This window comes from Python bivittatus, unplaced genomic scaffold (genome assembly GCF_059951505.1).
Source record: "Python bivittatus isolate LINGU-HERP-01145 unplaced genomic scaffold, Pbiv_v1 ctg000080_np1212, whole genome shotgun sequence".
Classification (NCBI taxonomy): domain Eukaryota; kingdom Metazoa; phylum Chordata; class Lepidosauria; order Squamata; family Pythonidae; genus Python; species Python bivittatus.
Genome location: NW_028277035.1, coordinates 36007156 through 36022321, shown reverse-complemented (window position 1 = coordinate 36022321; position 15166 = coordinate 36007156). Strand labels below are relative to the sequence as shown.

The following is a 15166-nucleotide window of genomic DNA, read 5'->3' as shown; positions in this document are numbered from 1 at the left end:
TCCACCCAGTTCTGTGTCTGACAAGCATCTCCGTATCGAGCTATCTCATTATCTCTCAGAACAGAATGGATGGACACTTATTTCAGTCAGCAACATTGTTTTTCAGGCTCTGCCTTTAGTTAAAGGAAGCAAGAAGTGATGATATGGCTTTCACAACTAGTCTATAAATGCTTGAAGCCAAGTAGACCAAAGACATGGAGTCTGCTTGATATTAAGAGAAAATAGATTATTAGGTTTGGGAGGTGCACTCCAAAATGGAAAAAAACCTAAAATTGATCTCACTTTTAAATTCCTCATCCATTGAAAAAAAGGAAAATGTTATATGTTTATTCATTTGATCACTTATGTGCTGCCTTTCCAAATATGTTTTCTGGGCTATTTTTTAAAAGGGATAGGGAGACAAAAATTTGTTCTGTTAGAAGAAAATTGTGAACAGTTGTCTCATTGTCTTGCTGGTCTAATTCTTCTCTTAAAGAGTATTATTAGAGAAGCCATTCCAGCAAAACTGGAAGATATATAGAGGGGCACAGACCCTTCAGTTGTATAGATCAGTGCAGGAAGAAAGACATTTATCCAACCTTATATGAGGAAGAACGTCATTGCAAAATTGTTTCTCACAATGTTTCATGATATTAAGACACCATGAGAGCCAGTATGGTGCAGTAGTTAGAGAGTTGGACCAAGAACAGGAAGACTGATGTTCCAGTTCACCCTCAGCCGGAGAAGCTGACTGGGTAACTTTGGACCAGTCACACTCTCTCAGCCCAACGTACCACACAGGGTTGTTGTTGTGGGGAAAAATAGAAGGATGGAGTGTTATGTGGCTACCTTGAACTCCTGAATGAAGGGCAAGATGAAATTCTAATGCTATAATAAATATTATCCTTACTTCATTCCCTATTGTGCTATTTACAAAATCCCCTACGCATTTCCACTAACCATTTATAGCGTCATCCAACCATCGCTATGACAATATATCTCTTAGGAAGGCAGCAATGGCAGAAATGGTCACTGCTATGGATACACTTTGGCATGATCAACTGCCCAAAGTTCTGAGTCTTCTGGACATCAGAATTGGTCCCAAAGTCAAGAAAATGTGTCCACAGCAGGATATTAGGAGTACAGACTGGTATTTGGAATGAATTGGAAATACTTTGGTTTAAAAATATATTTTCAAGGGATTTCTGAAAAAAATGTTTTCATTTATTTTCATAGCTAAGAATGCATTTTTGTATGACATCCAAAGGTTTGGTCTCTCTTCTTCTAACGCTTGTTAAGTGATAGCTGCAGGGATAAAGTGGTGCTTAACCCTTTCATTTGTATTTCTCTCCTTTCTTCCACTCTTCTCTCTGTCTCTCTTTAAAGTTAGTACTGCAAGTTTGAAACAGGCTTTTTCTTTACTTGCATTTCCTTCTCAATGAGGAACTGAGGGAAGGATTCTCTGTGTGCAAAACTAGTTTGGTGAGCTCCCACAGTTTACATGAAGTCCATAAAAAGGTTAGGAGTGTTCACACTCAGCTTGCCTGGCAGAACAGTTTCTGAATACAGAAGCCAAGGCTGCTGTTGTCTAAACAACTGAGCAATGCTGTTGTACTTAAAGTTTTCCTTTCTAGTTTAAGAAGATTGGCTTGGGTGAGGCTTTTTTTATTGATGCAACTAATGAAAAATAGAAGTTAACAATTAAAAACACCCTACATTTTTATCCTGCAGAACTTTAAAAGCAGGGGGAAAATTGAAAACATTTTTAAATTGGGATTTTAAAAAAAGAAAATATAGGCATAACTGTTCCTACACACTGTTTTTCTTTTTTCACTGTCATCATGATCTAATCTCCGCTGCAAGATTCATAGACTTGTGTGCATATGTATGGATATACATACTGCACGGGTACATCTGCATGTTCCGGGATCTGTCATCAGTATACAGTTCATGTGTGTTTCATGTTTCAGCCCCAAATGGAAACACATGAATGTGTGTTTTTTGTTGTTTGAATTCTACAGCTACCATTTTACAAACTGGTTGATATATGAACATGGATACGCACTAACCTGTGAAGGAATACATGTAGACAGGACATTTTAGTGGCAAAATGTAGAGCTTGTTTGAAAACTAAGCTAGGTTTTAAAACTGTTACTATTATTAATGAAGAACTATGTCTGAACATTATTTTGATTCCAGCAGTTATTATATTCATTTATTTCAGTGATTATAATTTATTTACTTATTCTGTTGATTTCATTTTAATTCCAGCCCTCCTCCAAGAACCTCAGAGTAATATACATATTTCTTACTTCTCAGTCCTAGTTAACAAAGCAGTTGGAGTCAGTTTCTTTTTTAATCTAAGCCTAGATTGTATAGGACACACATCATACCTGCAATATTGTTACATCAAAAATATTTTCATTGTGTGAAGGCTGTTATTTAATTGTCTTGACAAAGTAAACTCTGCTTTTCAATCAAATTATTCTCATGATGGCTTATAACTGATTTTAGTATTAAAAACAACAACAACAACCTCACAGCCTTATACTGACCACTGGCAGAATATTGTAGCTGGCAAATGAATTCTTTCTGAAGTTTATTTCATGTATTTTTTATTTATTTATTTATTTAGTCAGTTTCTAAGGCTGCTCACTCAGAAACAACTTTGGGCAGCTTACAAGGTTAAAAACTGTAAAAAAAAAAAAAATCAACATTAAAAGATTACAGTGCTGAGGAGGAAAACCAATATCAAATCCTTGATCTTTCTTTAGCTAATGACTTGGCCTAAGCTGGGCTTAAGATTTTCCATGGTATTCTTCCTCTGAAAGAGGTAGTGACTTCCCTCAGTAGCCCTCCTCCTTTCAGCAAGTGATAATATTCCCTTTATATTTGCAATTACAGTACAAATAATAAATATAGGTTTGGGCAAAGTATGGCTTCCCAATGTTACTGGATTCCACTTTCCAACAGCCACAGCCATCATAGCCAAGGCTAATGTTGTAAACTGCCCAGACTCATTTCACAAGATGGGCGGAGACAAATTTGATGAATAAATAAAATAAAAAAAATAAAGATGTAATTCAACAACATCTGCTAGGCTATAGGTATTTTCCTATCCATGAATTCAGCCTTTGTTTGGTCCAGAAAGCTATAAAATTCTTTGTCCAGAATTTCTGCTTTCCTTAACATAAGTTAGTAGAGGTATTCTAACTACTCAACTTTGTGATCAGTATTAATGAGGATCAAAGAAATAATCCATGTATCTGCTCACACGAAAGAACAGGTTTAGGTTGCTTCCAGGTGAATACATTATGCAAGTGTTTCATCTTTTTCTTAGCAATGGAATATTTATGGTAAGAAAAAGGATAAAAGAAAAGGTGGGAAAATGCAAGGGAGTTGCAAATAGAAGACAACATCTGGATTCCCTTATAGCATTCTGCAAATGAGGCAGGGAGATTACACAATAAGAGCATCATCTGGATATTCTCTTAGTTTATTTAATTCAAGAGTTAATTCACATCACAACATACCAATAGTTTTCACATGGACCCATTGGGAGCTCCCACATGGGAAGAAAAAACTGTTTAATCTTCCCATGATGTAATCAGTGTGTGATCAAAGGGAGACTTCTGCTTAACAGAAGTTAAGTTCTGCTTCTCCTTGTTTCTGGGCTGTCTGGTTATATGCAGCATTGTGCCACAGGAAATCAAACTGGTCTGTCCTATGCTATAGCTAAATATGCTGAAAATTACTAATTTTGTACAGCAAGGTTGTTTTCCCATTTTAAAAAATTCTTGTTTAGTCAGATAGGCTTCTAAGGGCATTTCCATATCGCAACTTCCTGTGTTCCAAATTTGATAGCATTAAGCATAACTAGGCAGGGAAAAATAATTCTTGTGACATATTTATATTTGTTACTACATTTATACTGCACTGCAAGCAGCTTACTCTCTTCCCTTAGGGCAAAGGACAGACTGGGATCCACGTAGCTTTAATAACAGCATCATTTGTTTTTGTATCACTCTTTAGTTCCACTGGACAAATCAGGGTCCCTTGTGACAGCCTAACCACCTAAGTGTTTCAGCTGGTGCTCGCTCTCTATGAGTCCTAGTCAATTACCACTCAAGTACCTGCATTACAGCAATCTGCAAACGTCATAGTATTTGGCCTTAATGTATCTCAAGTATTGCTGCCTACCATAATAGAGTGTGTGGTTTGTTTCTTTTGGGAAGTCAGCTTCAAACTGGATTCTAAATGCCTTGAGTAAAGGATCAAAAAACAACAGATAGTCAACACTATAACAATCCAGGAAGGTTCTGCCTCCTTCCTACCATTTCATACAGGAAAAGCATGGTTGGGAGATGAGCAGGTTAGTCAGTCAGAAGAAGGTGTGTCAGACTGATGATGTGTCTATAGAAGTGGATCAACCTTAATCAAATAGCCTTGCTTTTACTAATGTCTGGGAAGATTTTTTTTTTAGAGCAAGAATGTCTCTTAAAAAGCCACATTTGGGGCAAAACATTCTTATAACTAGGGTGATACTGACACATTTCTCACCAACCTATGGGGAATCTAGTTCCCAAATACACTTTTTTTAGTTCTCTGAAATTTCTTACCTATTTTTCCAGATTGCAATTCATCTTGATTTTGGGTAGAGGCAGGGATTGTTTTTTTTTTTTACACTGCTGTTCCCTCAGCCTCCCATTTTCATACACGAAAGCATACACTGGCCAAGAACTGCAAATATTTAAAGTTCCTTTGGCCATGGCGTAACTGAAAAACAAACATTGTTTTATTTATAATATTTATAAATATTACATTATTTTATTCCCATTTAGAACTTAGATCTTAGATCTTCCAAAACTTTTAATAAAAGGCTGTTTCCTTCTCAGAATTTTTCCTGCTGGAAAGAAGGAATGCTAGTACCTACGTTGTGTTTTCCAACACAGAACTCGCAGTACCCTTGTATCTGAAGACAGGACTCTACCTTCTGCACAAGTGGTATTTTGTTGGAGTATGTACATAATCTGGTCTTTAGGGTTCAGAACAGAGTCTTGGCAAAGTTACTTGTCTTTAAATCTGAGCAGTTTGTTTCCTGTGAAAATGCAGGTTTCTGCACAGAGATCTTGATTGTGTGGAGCACTGTAACCATGTTCAGGCAACTATGGTTATGGCCTGTCTCCAGACTTTCTCTGACAGCATAAGGTGGTCAGAGGCAAAGGGACAGAGTTAGGCAACCTATTTTCTTCCATGATTCCATTTGCCAAAGGTCTAAAAAGGACTAATTTATGAAGAACATTCTAGGATTGTAACATGCATAAATATACTTTTATCTTTTTATAGTGATTATTTTTTTATCTATTCGTTGTTTTATTTAATTGTTGTACACTGCCCAGAGTCACTTTGTGTGAGATAGGTGGCTATATAAATGTGAAAAATAAATAAAAACAAACAAATAAATAAATGCATGGCACAGTATTATAGGGCTGACAGTCCATATTTATGATAACAAGCAGTGTGAAAAGAAAAGACTCAAGAAAAGGCTGAACCCATAGCAGGGTTCAGACATGATGGCTGGGATTTTTAACCTTAACTGTTAAACAAGCCAAAATTAGTTGAATTTATAGGTAAACTATATTGTAAACAATAATGGTTTACAAACTGCAGTGACTGCAATTACAAAATACACTAAATCAAATCCACACTATCCACACTTAGAAATATAGGATCCTTGATCATTAGAACTGGCACCGTGGTGTCATATTGGGACAAGATTCTGCAACAATCAGAATAGTTAAGATACTTCTACCTTCTATACTGCTAGACTAGTCATCAAACATTGAGTGCCTGTCCTCGGTAACAATATCCCTCCACCCTTACACTGTGTATAGGTGTGTGCAAAAGAAGCAGAATGTGCACACTTTATGGGTTTTATATTCAGTGAACTTGATGTCTCTTGTTTTATCCTGGTCTATATAAAAATTTTTAATGACGTGTGGCAGCATCTGGCATATCCTGTCTGGACTCAGAAGCTAAGAAATAGAAGGCCTGGTTGAATGAAGCCACTCCATGACATGTGTATGATAGAACTGATGCAGTAAATACCAATGTTAAAGAGTGCATCAGTGGATAATCTATTAAGTGAACTTCTTTCTTTCTCTCCCTAGATCTGGTTAGTGGCTATTCTATGACTCCACCCATTCTTAGCATCACAGAAGAGGAATATATTATCAATGCTAAGGAGACCTTAAATATTACTTGCAGGTAAGAGCCAAATAAAAATGCTTTTTCTTGTTGCCTCATCTGTTTGTGATGTGGCCATCGTTTCTGAAAGAGTATTCATAGGCACTGGAAATGGTGGAGACCTCCTGTCATCTTCAGCATAGCTGAAAAGACTGAATTTAAGTTGATTCATTATGAATACCTGAAATAGACTTGTAACTTGGGTTGCCATATCTGGGCTGCAAAACCCAGGCAGCAAAGGACAATGTTAATCCTAGTTGAAGTGTCCATTTTTTATGGTAAAATGGGCCTGATATCACAACTTTCATGGAGGAGACATGTTGCAAAGTAGCTAAAGTAATTCACTTCATCCAAGGCTTCTCTACTGCAAATGTATTTATTTATTTGTATTTCAAATTTGTCACCTCCTTTGAACACTGCATAGATCCAAGACATAATGACAGAATAACGGAGAAAGTTACCTATGTAGGAGAGGGGTAGGAAATACATGTGTTTATTCATGTTTCCAACCAATTTGGCACTGTGTCTAAAATAAAGGATAACGTTTTGTACTTTGCTATAGCAACTTGAAATGGAGATATTTGGATTGGCCTTCCACTTGAGGAAACCGGGATCAATAATGTGCATAGCATTGACCTGCCAGATTTTTGCCCTGTTGGGGCATCTAAGATGTATCTGAATTTGTCAGCATAGTCATGATCTGTTTATTAGCAAGAACAGTTTCTCTATTTTCTAATTACAAACAGTTGAATATTTATATTTATATACCTCTTGTGCAGTATAGACATAGTATCTAACACTAATTATACATTGATTTAGAATTTACACCTACTCATAAGTTCAAACAGCTAATAATAAACGTTAATATAGAAACTTACAATAGCTTACATATTTTGGCTGCATTTCTTCAAAAGCAGCCTCAGTTTAATTCTGCTTCCCACCAGTTTGTTTGGAAGTTAGGTTTCCATAAGAATAAAGCTAAACACATATTCTATTCCATCCCTGGGACATTTTCCTCATTCATGAAGCAAATGCCATAGATTCTCAATTCATTCTCCTTATACAATTCTCAATCACTTTTTGTCCCCAGACTAAATTTATAGAAAGAGTGTGGCTTCTGAGCATAGCAAAATGTGTATTATTTGATCTTATGACAGTATTTGTGATAGTCTTAAATAGGAAAGCTGAGTGGAGGTTTGATACAGAATAATGGGAGAGAATAGAATTGGGTGTAAAAATGGTTAAGGGGAAAAAGGCATCTATTGTGATTAAAACGAAATCCAACACTGTGATGCCTCACAAACTCAACAAGCTCCAGTATAGATCTTATTTATTTATTTTATTTATTTATTAAATTTCTCCCCACCCATCTCCCCCCAATGATGGGGGGTAGAATCTTGTCTAGGTTCCTACTTTAGAGAAGCCCTAAAAATCAGTGTTCATTCAAGTATATGCATATTTAATTACTATATAGTGGTCATGCAGTTTCATTGTATTAGGAAGTTCTGATGTACATCAACAAACGTGTAGCAACATTTCCTATCCCCTGAGTGAATAAAGCCTTTTATTTCATATTTCCTCCAAAGGAGAGAAAAGCAGTTATGTGAACATATCTTTAGTCCAGATTGCATCAAGCAGTTATTTAGATGACAGAGTCTCAGAGGGCACAGGAGAGTTTCTAATTTCCATTCTGGAATCTTATATGAAAAGTTGCTTTTGCCAAAGTAAAGAGGCTGATCTGTTCTCTGAGGAAAACACAAAGGAATCTTCCCAAAAAGCATAGCCTCTCCCTTTGTTTTGATCCAGTTTATCAAGAGACGATGACCCCATACACTCAGATCAAGACAACAAGAGCAAAACATGATTATGTTGTGCTTCCAAACTATACATTCACTGAAAAAGAATTTTGCAAGATTATTTGTGCCCATTAGCCCTTGCCTCCTGCAAAGTTCAGATCCCCTGTTCGCTAAAAAAACTGTGGAAGAATGAGCCATTGTTTGTGTCCCCATCTTGAGATTTTTGTGCAGACCATATTGACACTTTGTGAAGTGCCACATATAAACATCCTAAAACATAATCCATCCTCTTTTACTCCTCAGTTATTGGCTGTGGGCTTTTCCTGCTATAATCAAAATGCCTTGAAAATATGGTTCTACAGAAAAGAAGGCTTACCTTAGAGTCATTCCTTGCCCATTATGGCTACTGCCATTTTTATTATCTTCCTGTTGCAACAGCTTCTTGATCTAAAATATATTCTCTACTTCTTCATGTATGTTTAATTTTGCCAGCAGGGATTCACAGGTAATTCTCTGGACTAGTGGAACACCTTCATAGACATGATTCATATTGAAGAGAGAGAGAGGAAGTTGAAATACAGAAATATGCAACTTTCAGACAGGGAGGGTGCTGTGATGGGACCATAGATGTAAACATATTTCAGATGAATATGAAGCAACTCTTATCTTCATATTTCACAGATATTTGGAGATAGGTTCGTGGTCCACATAGGAACTCAAGGGGGAATACTACAGGTGAAACTCGAAAAATTAGAATATCATGCAAATGTTCATTTATGTCAGTAAGGCAACTCAAAAGGTGAAACCAATATATGAGATAGACGCATTACATGCAAAGCGAGATATGTCAAGCCTTACTTTGGTATAATTGTGATGATTATGGCGTACAGCTTATGAAAACCCCAAATTCACAATCTCAGAAAATTAGAATAGTGTGAAAAGGTTCAATATTCTAGGCTCAAAGTGTCCCACTCTAATCAGCTAATGAATCCATAATACCTGCAAAGGGTTCCTGAGCCTTTAAATGGTCTCTCAAGCTGGTTCAGTAGGAATCACAAGCATGGGAAAGACTGCTGACCTGACAGTTGTGCAGAAAACCATCACTGACACCCTCCATAAGGAGGGAAAGCCCCAAAAGGTAATTGCAAAAGAAGTTGGATGTTCCCAAAGTGCTGTATCAAAGCACATCAATAGAAGGTTATGTGGAAGGGAAAAGTGTGGTAGAAAAAGGTGCACAAGCAGCAGGGATGACCGCAGCCTGGAGAGGATTGTCAGGAAAAGGCCATTCAAAAGTGTTGGGGACTTTCACAAGGAGTGGACTGAGGCTGGAGTTAGTGCATCAAGAGCCACCACACACAGATGGATCCTGGACATGGACTTCAAATGTCGTATTCCTCTTGTCAAGCCGCTCCTGAACAACAAACGTCAGAAGCGTCTTACCTGGGCTACAGAAAAAAAGAACTGGTCTGTTGCCCAGTGGTCCAAAGTCCTCTTTTCTGATGAGAGCAACTTTTGCATCTCATTTGGGAACCAAGGACCCAGAGTCTGGAGGAAGAATGGAGAGGCACACAATGCACGATGCTTGAAGTCCAGTGTGAAGTTTCCACAGTCTGTGTTGATTTGGGGAGCCATGTCATCTGCTGGTGTTGGTCCACTGTGCTTCATTAAGTCCAGGGTCAACACAGCCGTCTACCAGGAGGTTTTGGAGCACTTCATGCTTCCTTCCACAGACAAGTTTTATGGGGATGCTGACTTCATTTTCCAGCAGGACTTGGCACCTGCCCCCACTGCCAAAAGTACCAAAACCTGGTTCAATGACCATGGGATTACTGTGCTTGATTGGCCAGCAAACTCGCCTGACCTGAACCCCATAGAGAATCTATGGGGCATTGCCAAGAGAAAGATGAGGGACATGAGACCGAACAATGCAGCGGAGCTGAAGGCCGCTATTGAAGCATCCTGGTCTTTCATAACATCTCAGCAGTGCCACAGGCTGATAGCATCCATGCCACGCCGCATTGCAGCAGTCATTGCTGCAAAAGGGGCCCAAACCAAGTACTGAGTACATATGCACACTTATACTTTGCAGAGGTCCGATATTGTTCTATTTCCAATCCTTGTGTTATTGATGTCATGTAATATTCTAATTTTCTGAGATTGTGAATTTGGGGTTTTCATAAGCTGTACACCATAATCATCACAATTATACCAAAGTAAGGCTTGACATATCTCGCTTTGCATGTAATGCGTCTATCTCATATATTGGTTTCACCTTTTGAGTTGCCTTAGTGACATAAATGAACATTTGCACGATATTCTAATTTTTCGAGTTTCACCTGTATTTCTGGCTGCCGTTGTGACTAGTGTTAAAATGCCCCCTCACAGTTCCTCTGCAAATAATTGAGGGACTGTGGTGTTTTGGTTTCTTTATACATGCAATTTAGTCCCAGGAACATGAAGCATCTCTGTTTGTAACTATGATAACTACTGAATTAGGAGCAAACGTACATAGCATAATTCTACACATTGATGTTCCCCATTTCATTTTAGTATTGCCTTCCAGTTTAAACAACAGAATTTCAAAAATTAATATTAGCATTGATTATACTACAGCATAAAAAATCTCTACGCCATGTATAATTACCCAGAATTCTTTTCTGGGCTCTGATTTAACCTACGGGCCCTGAAGTGAAATGAATGAATTAGTTTAAAAATTGCCATTCTTGAAGGGCTATGACAATGACTCTGGTGACTGCATGTGGGCTTACCATGGAGCTCTCTGGCATAAGATGCAATGATGGCCACTAACCTGAATTGTTTTAAAGGAAGACTTATGAAGAAGTAGTCTATCAACAGTCATGATCAGCATAGACTGCCTCCAGAACTGGAAACAGCCTTTCAGTAGCTGGTCTTACATGATATTTTTATCCTTCATTAACTGAACCATGGTTTGTTTGATTAACACGTTTTCTATGTTTGGATGACATGCATAAATTAACCATACAGCCTGGGGTTATGCAATTTGCTAAATTAAAATAGTGCAGTATGCAACTGCATGCGCTTCTTGTGAGCTTCCCATGGGCATCTGGTTGGCACTGTGAAAAATAGGGTATCAGAATATTCTGATACTATGTAAATAGGGCTTGGATCCTCAGAGTATCTGGAGAAGTTCAGATGAGGATAATTTCATAAGCATTCTAAAGCTGAGTTAAGATATTTAAGAAAATATATTTCGGTATCTTCTGAGCATTTTCAGTAAATAGATGATACTAAATCTCCATGTAGTTATCTTATGGAAACTGACAGCGGAAGCTACCAGCCCTCATTTTATGCAACCTCAGATAAGTATCAGCCTAATCAGCAAATATTTAGAAAGAGGTGCAAGTTATTGGTATCCATAATTTGATAATATGACTAATGGTGGCAGCTTGTAGCTGTGATTACAGAGAAGAGGAAATTTGATCAATCTCCTCTCCCCACTTCCCAGAGATAGACAGCAACCAAATATTATTAGAAGCATGAAAATCTGGGACAACTCTGGCTTGTAAAGCACTGAAAAATTGTCAGTATTCAAAATAAACAGTACCTTTGGAGCAAGGAGGCTTTAACTGGGCTCTCTCTCTCTCTCCCCCTCCCTCTCCCCTTCCCTCCCTCCCTCTCTCTCCCCTGTGATATCACACACAGCGTTGGCAATAAGAATCATTATTGTAATTACAGTTTTTATCCTAGTTGGCAGCTGGGAGATAGGCCTGATCCTATATACTTTGTAATATGTGCTGAACTATGGAGAAGCCTGCAAAGCACTGCAGTGTCTTGCAAGTTTGGTTCTCCCTATCTGCTGCCCTTCATGTGTATTGTTTGACATAACTTTGACCATGCTGGCTAAGAATTTTGAGGCTGATACTTCGAAACACCTGAAGGGCACTAGGTAGGGGAAAGCTCCTCTAGAGTTTAGAGAATGATGGGAAGAATCTCTCAGTGCTCGAACTAAAGTAAAGTATCACATTGCTTTGAAACCTAGTGCAAGACACATGGGGGATCTCATTAGCAAAACAAATCTCGAAATCTTGGTAGACCTCTAGCTTTTGCTGACCCATTTACTACCACCACTTATGTCTGCCTCAGTTCTTTGCTGCTTGGTCCAACAGGCATGCAAAGTCTCTATACATAATTTCCTGCAGAGACTTGAAGGGATGGACTAGTCATTCCTTCATTCCAGAATACTCTGCGAACTGTAGTTCTATTTCCCTCTTTGCAACACGAAAATGTAAGAAGCACAGAGGCCATTATTACAGTTACTTTCCAATGTTATTTTGCTGGCAGGAGGAATGGGAGGGGAGGGAATATTAGAACACAAGACTTGTCATAGAGAGACACATAGTAATCCATCTGACTCAGATTCTCTTCTTCTTTTGTCTGGGTAAAGAGGACAACATCCCTTGGAATGGTTGTGGCCTGGAATTCAAGAGGACACTGTCCAAACTGGAAAGGAGAGTGACTCAGCGGTAGTGAGTGTCAACGGCATCCGAACAGTCAAGGAAGAAGATTGTGAGGGCACTGATGCAAAGCCCTATTGCAAAGTCTTGACACTGACTGGGACTCAGGCTAACGACACGGGTTACTACCGCTGTTACTACAAGTACATCAATGCCAAAATTGAAGGCACCACTGCGGTCAGCACCTATGTGTTTGTGAGAGGTAAGAGGGAAAATCCCCTGCCCAGCCAAGCCATACAGATTAAATTCCTACGTGAATATATTCCTTGGCCAAAAGCTGTATTAAAGCTTTTTAAAATGTGATGGGAACTCGCTATTTAAAAAGTAGATTGATGAAGGAAAACTCACTTGGACTTAAAATCTTTATAGAGAAAAAAGAGATGATCCTGCCTTTTGAAAAGGAGATACCAGCTTCATTTTGAACAATGCAAGATGGAAATTGCCATGGGAAAATTTACCAGAATACTTCTATCCTGAAATTCTCTATCAAACATTGCCACCAGATTCCTGAACCAGCTTGTTTCTCTGTTACCTAGGCAGATAGAAAGTATTTTTTAAAACAAAAAACAGCTGCATGTACTACATCAGAGGGAGCAATAGTATTTGCACAACCCCAGAGCCAATATATGAATATGGACTTGAAAGTAAGGGCTGTTGTGTTCAGCGAGATCCTCATAGGGCTCAGAATCTCCATCCTGATTATGCAGTGAGGGCAGATCATTGGATTCCTCTATTCATATATTTTCATTTTATTCAGTTGTAATAACAACCTTATTCAAACAAGGTTCATGGGCAATGTGCAACATATATAACAAATGATTTGAAAAGCTAATGTAATATAATAAAACTAACATCCAATAGTGATGACAAAAAATAATAATTAACTTTTCCATTAAACTTCAGTTATGAAGATCAACTGAGATTTTATATACATAAATCGAGATGCCCGGGTGAAAAAAATACCTCTTGAATGTTTCTTTTTCAGAAAAGTAAATTAGGAGCCAGGCATATCTCTTTAGGAAGGGCATTCCATAGCTAGGGAATAATTTGTAATTATGTAGCATAAGTCTGATAAGAAAGGCACTTATGATAAGGAAAGCACATGGTGTGTAGCCCTATGAGATACCCTTATGTATACTTATGAGATATGAAAAATACTGAAAGGGCTTGAAAACAAATGTACATCTGGTACAGCTGTTTTAATATTGGAATTATATGAATTGTTAAGCACAGGGGTTAAAATTCTAGCAGCTAAATTTTCTACTAATTAGAGTTTTTAGATTGTCTTCAAGGAAAGCTTAATGAAAAATACTTTATTTCATAGATTTAGATCCCACTTTTTCTTTAGGCACTGAGGTTGCATACATTTTGTTCCACCCTCCAGCCCTCGTGAGATAGGTTGGGCTGACTGACCTCAAATCACCCACTGAGTTTCCATGTTGAATGTAAACGTAAATCTCCCTGCTACTAGACCCACATTCTACCCACTATACCACACTTAGATTCCTTCAGGAGGAGGTTACCAAATCAGGAGTCATAGTACTTAACTAATTTTGTCTACAAATGGTCACAACTGGATGACCAGCCAAAGCTTGTGGAAGCACACATAGGCCTCTAATGACCAAGGGGAATTGAGGGAGTGCAGCCCCCTACAGTACAACATTCCCCTGACCCAAGTCCACTTAATCAGAATGCTATAGCCATTTTAGGTTTCTGTTCCAATTGTCATGTCTGATTGTGTGCTCCTCAGAGAACTTCACTTGCTGGATGATTTAAAAATGCAACAGATAATAAATTATTGGCTCTCATATAGTTTGTTAGCTGACCGTGTAATTTGCGTCTGTGGGCTACTTTCTGCCTAACTATACCTTCCACAAAAGAAACCATGGGAGTCATTACTGCAAAGAGACCAAAGCTGTCATTTATATCTATGTTTTCGAAATATCTGTAAGTAGTATTGGAAGGAAGCTGCGCTGCTACCCACAATCCCAGGTTGCAAGAAGACACAGTTTTCCTTTCCTTACAGCACCTGCACAGAACTGTGGTCTTCTTCTGGGCATTCCAACTATTTATCTTTATATGTGCCATTTTCCTCTGTCATCTGCATACAACTAGTTAAATCTGGGGAAGTAAAGAGGGAGGGCAAGGCTTTAAAAACAAAGCAAAATCCATCCTCTTGTGTGGTAGTCTGTCTGGGGGATTGAATTACATTGGTGCCTGGGGTGGATGTTTCTGTTGTACTGGAATTCAGGAGCTTTCAGTTCCATGATACCCTAGAAATACAGTAGTAGCCCAGCTTACTGGCTGCTAAATTAAACGAATTGTTTGGGACAGAGGGTAAAATGTTTAAGTTGTTTTGATTAAAATGGAAACAGAGATGAAAAAATACATTGCTAGAAATAGTGTTCAGGAAAGATTCTCCCCCCCCATCACACATTGCTTTTAATAATAATAATAATAATAATAATAATAATAATTATTATTATTATTATTATTATTTATGATAGATCTCCCACAATCTCCAGAATGTTGCAATTCTATCCATGTTTAAAGGTGCTAACATGCCCAGTGAACTAGGTATCATTCAAACAGAATCTAAGTTTAAATTAGGAAAGATTGTGCACTACAGCTCAGATCGAGGCCTCTATC

General features: G+C 38.1%; 1 protein-coding gene across 3 annotated transcripts in view; it reads left to right on the top strand.

Annotated features, from left to right (window-relative positions):
* Nucleotides 1-15166, top strand: part of FLT4 (fms related receptor tyrosine kinase 4) — a 117753-nt gene that overhangs the window by 29452 nt on the left and 73135 nt on the right. For all 3 annotated transcript variants that reach the window (XM_088133844.1, XM_088133842.1, XM_088133843.1), the window contains exons 2-3: nt 6150-6246; nt 12448-12719. In XM_088133844.1, the coding sequence (XP_087989970.1) occupies nt 6150-6246; nt 12448-12719 (369 nt within the window). The remainder of the gene's footprint in view (nt 1-6149; nt 6247-12447; nt 12720-15166) is intronic.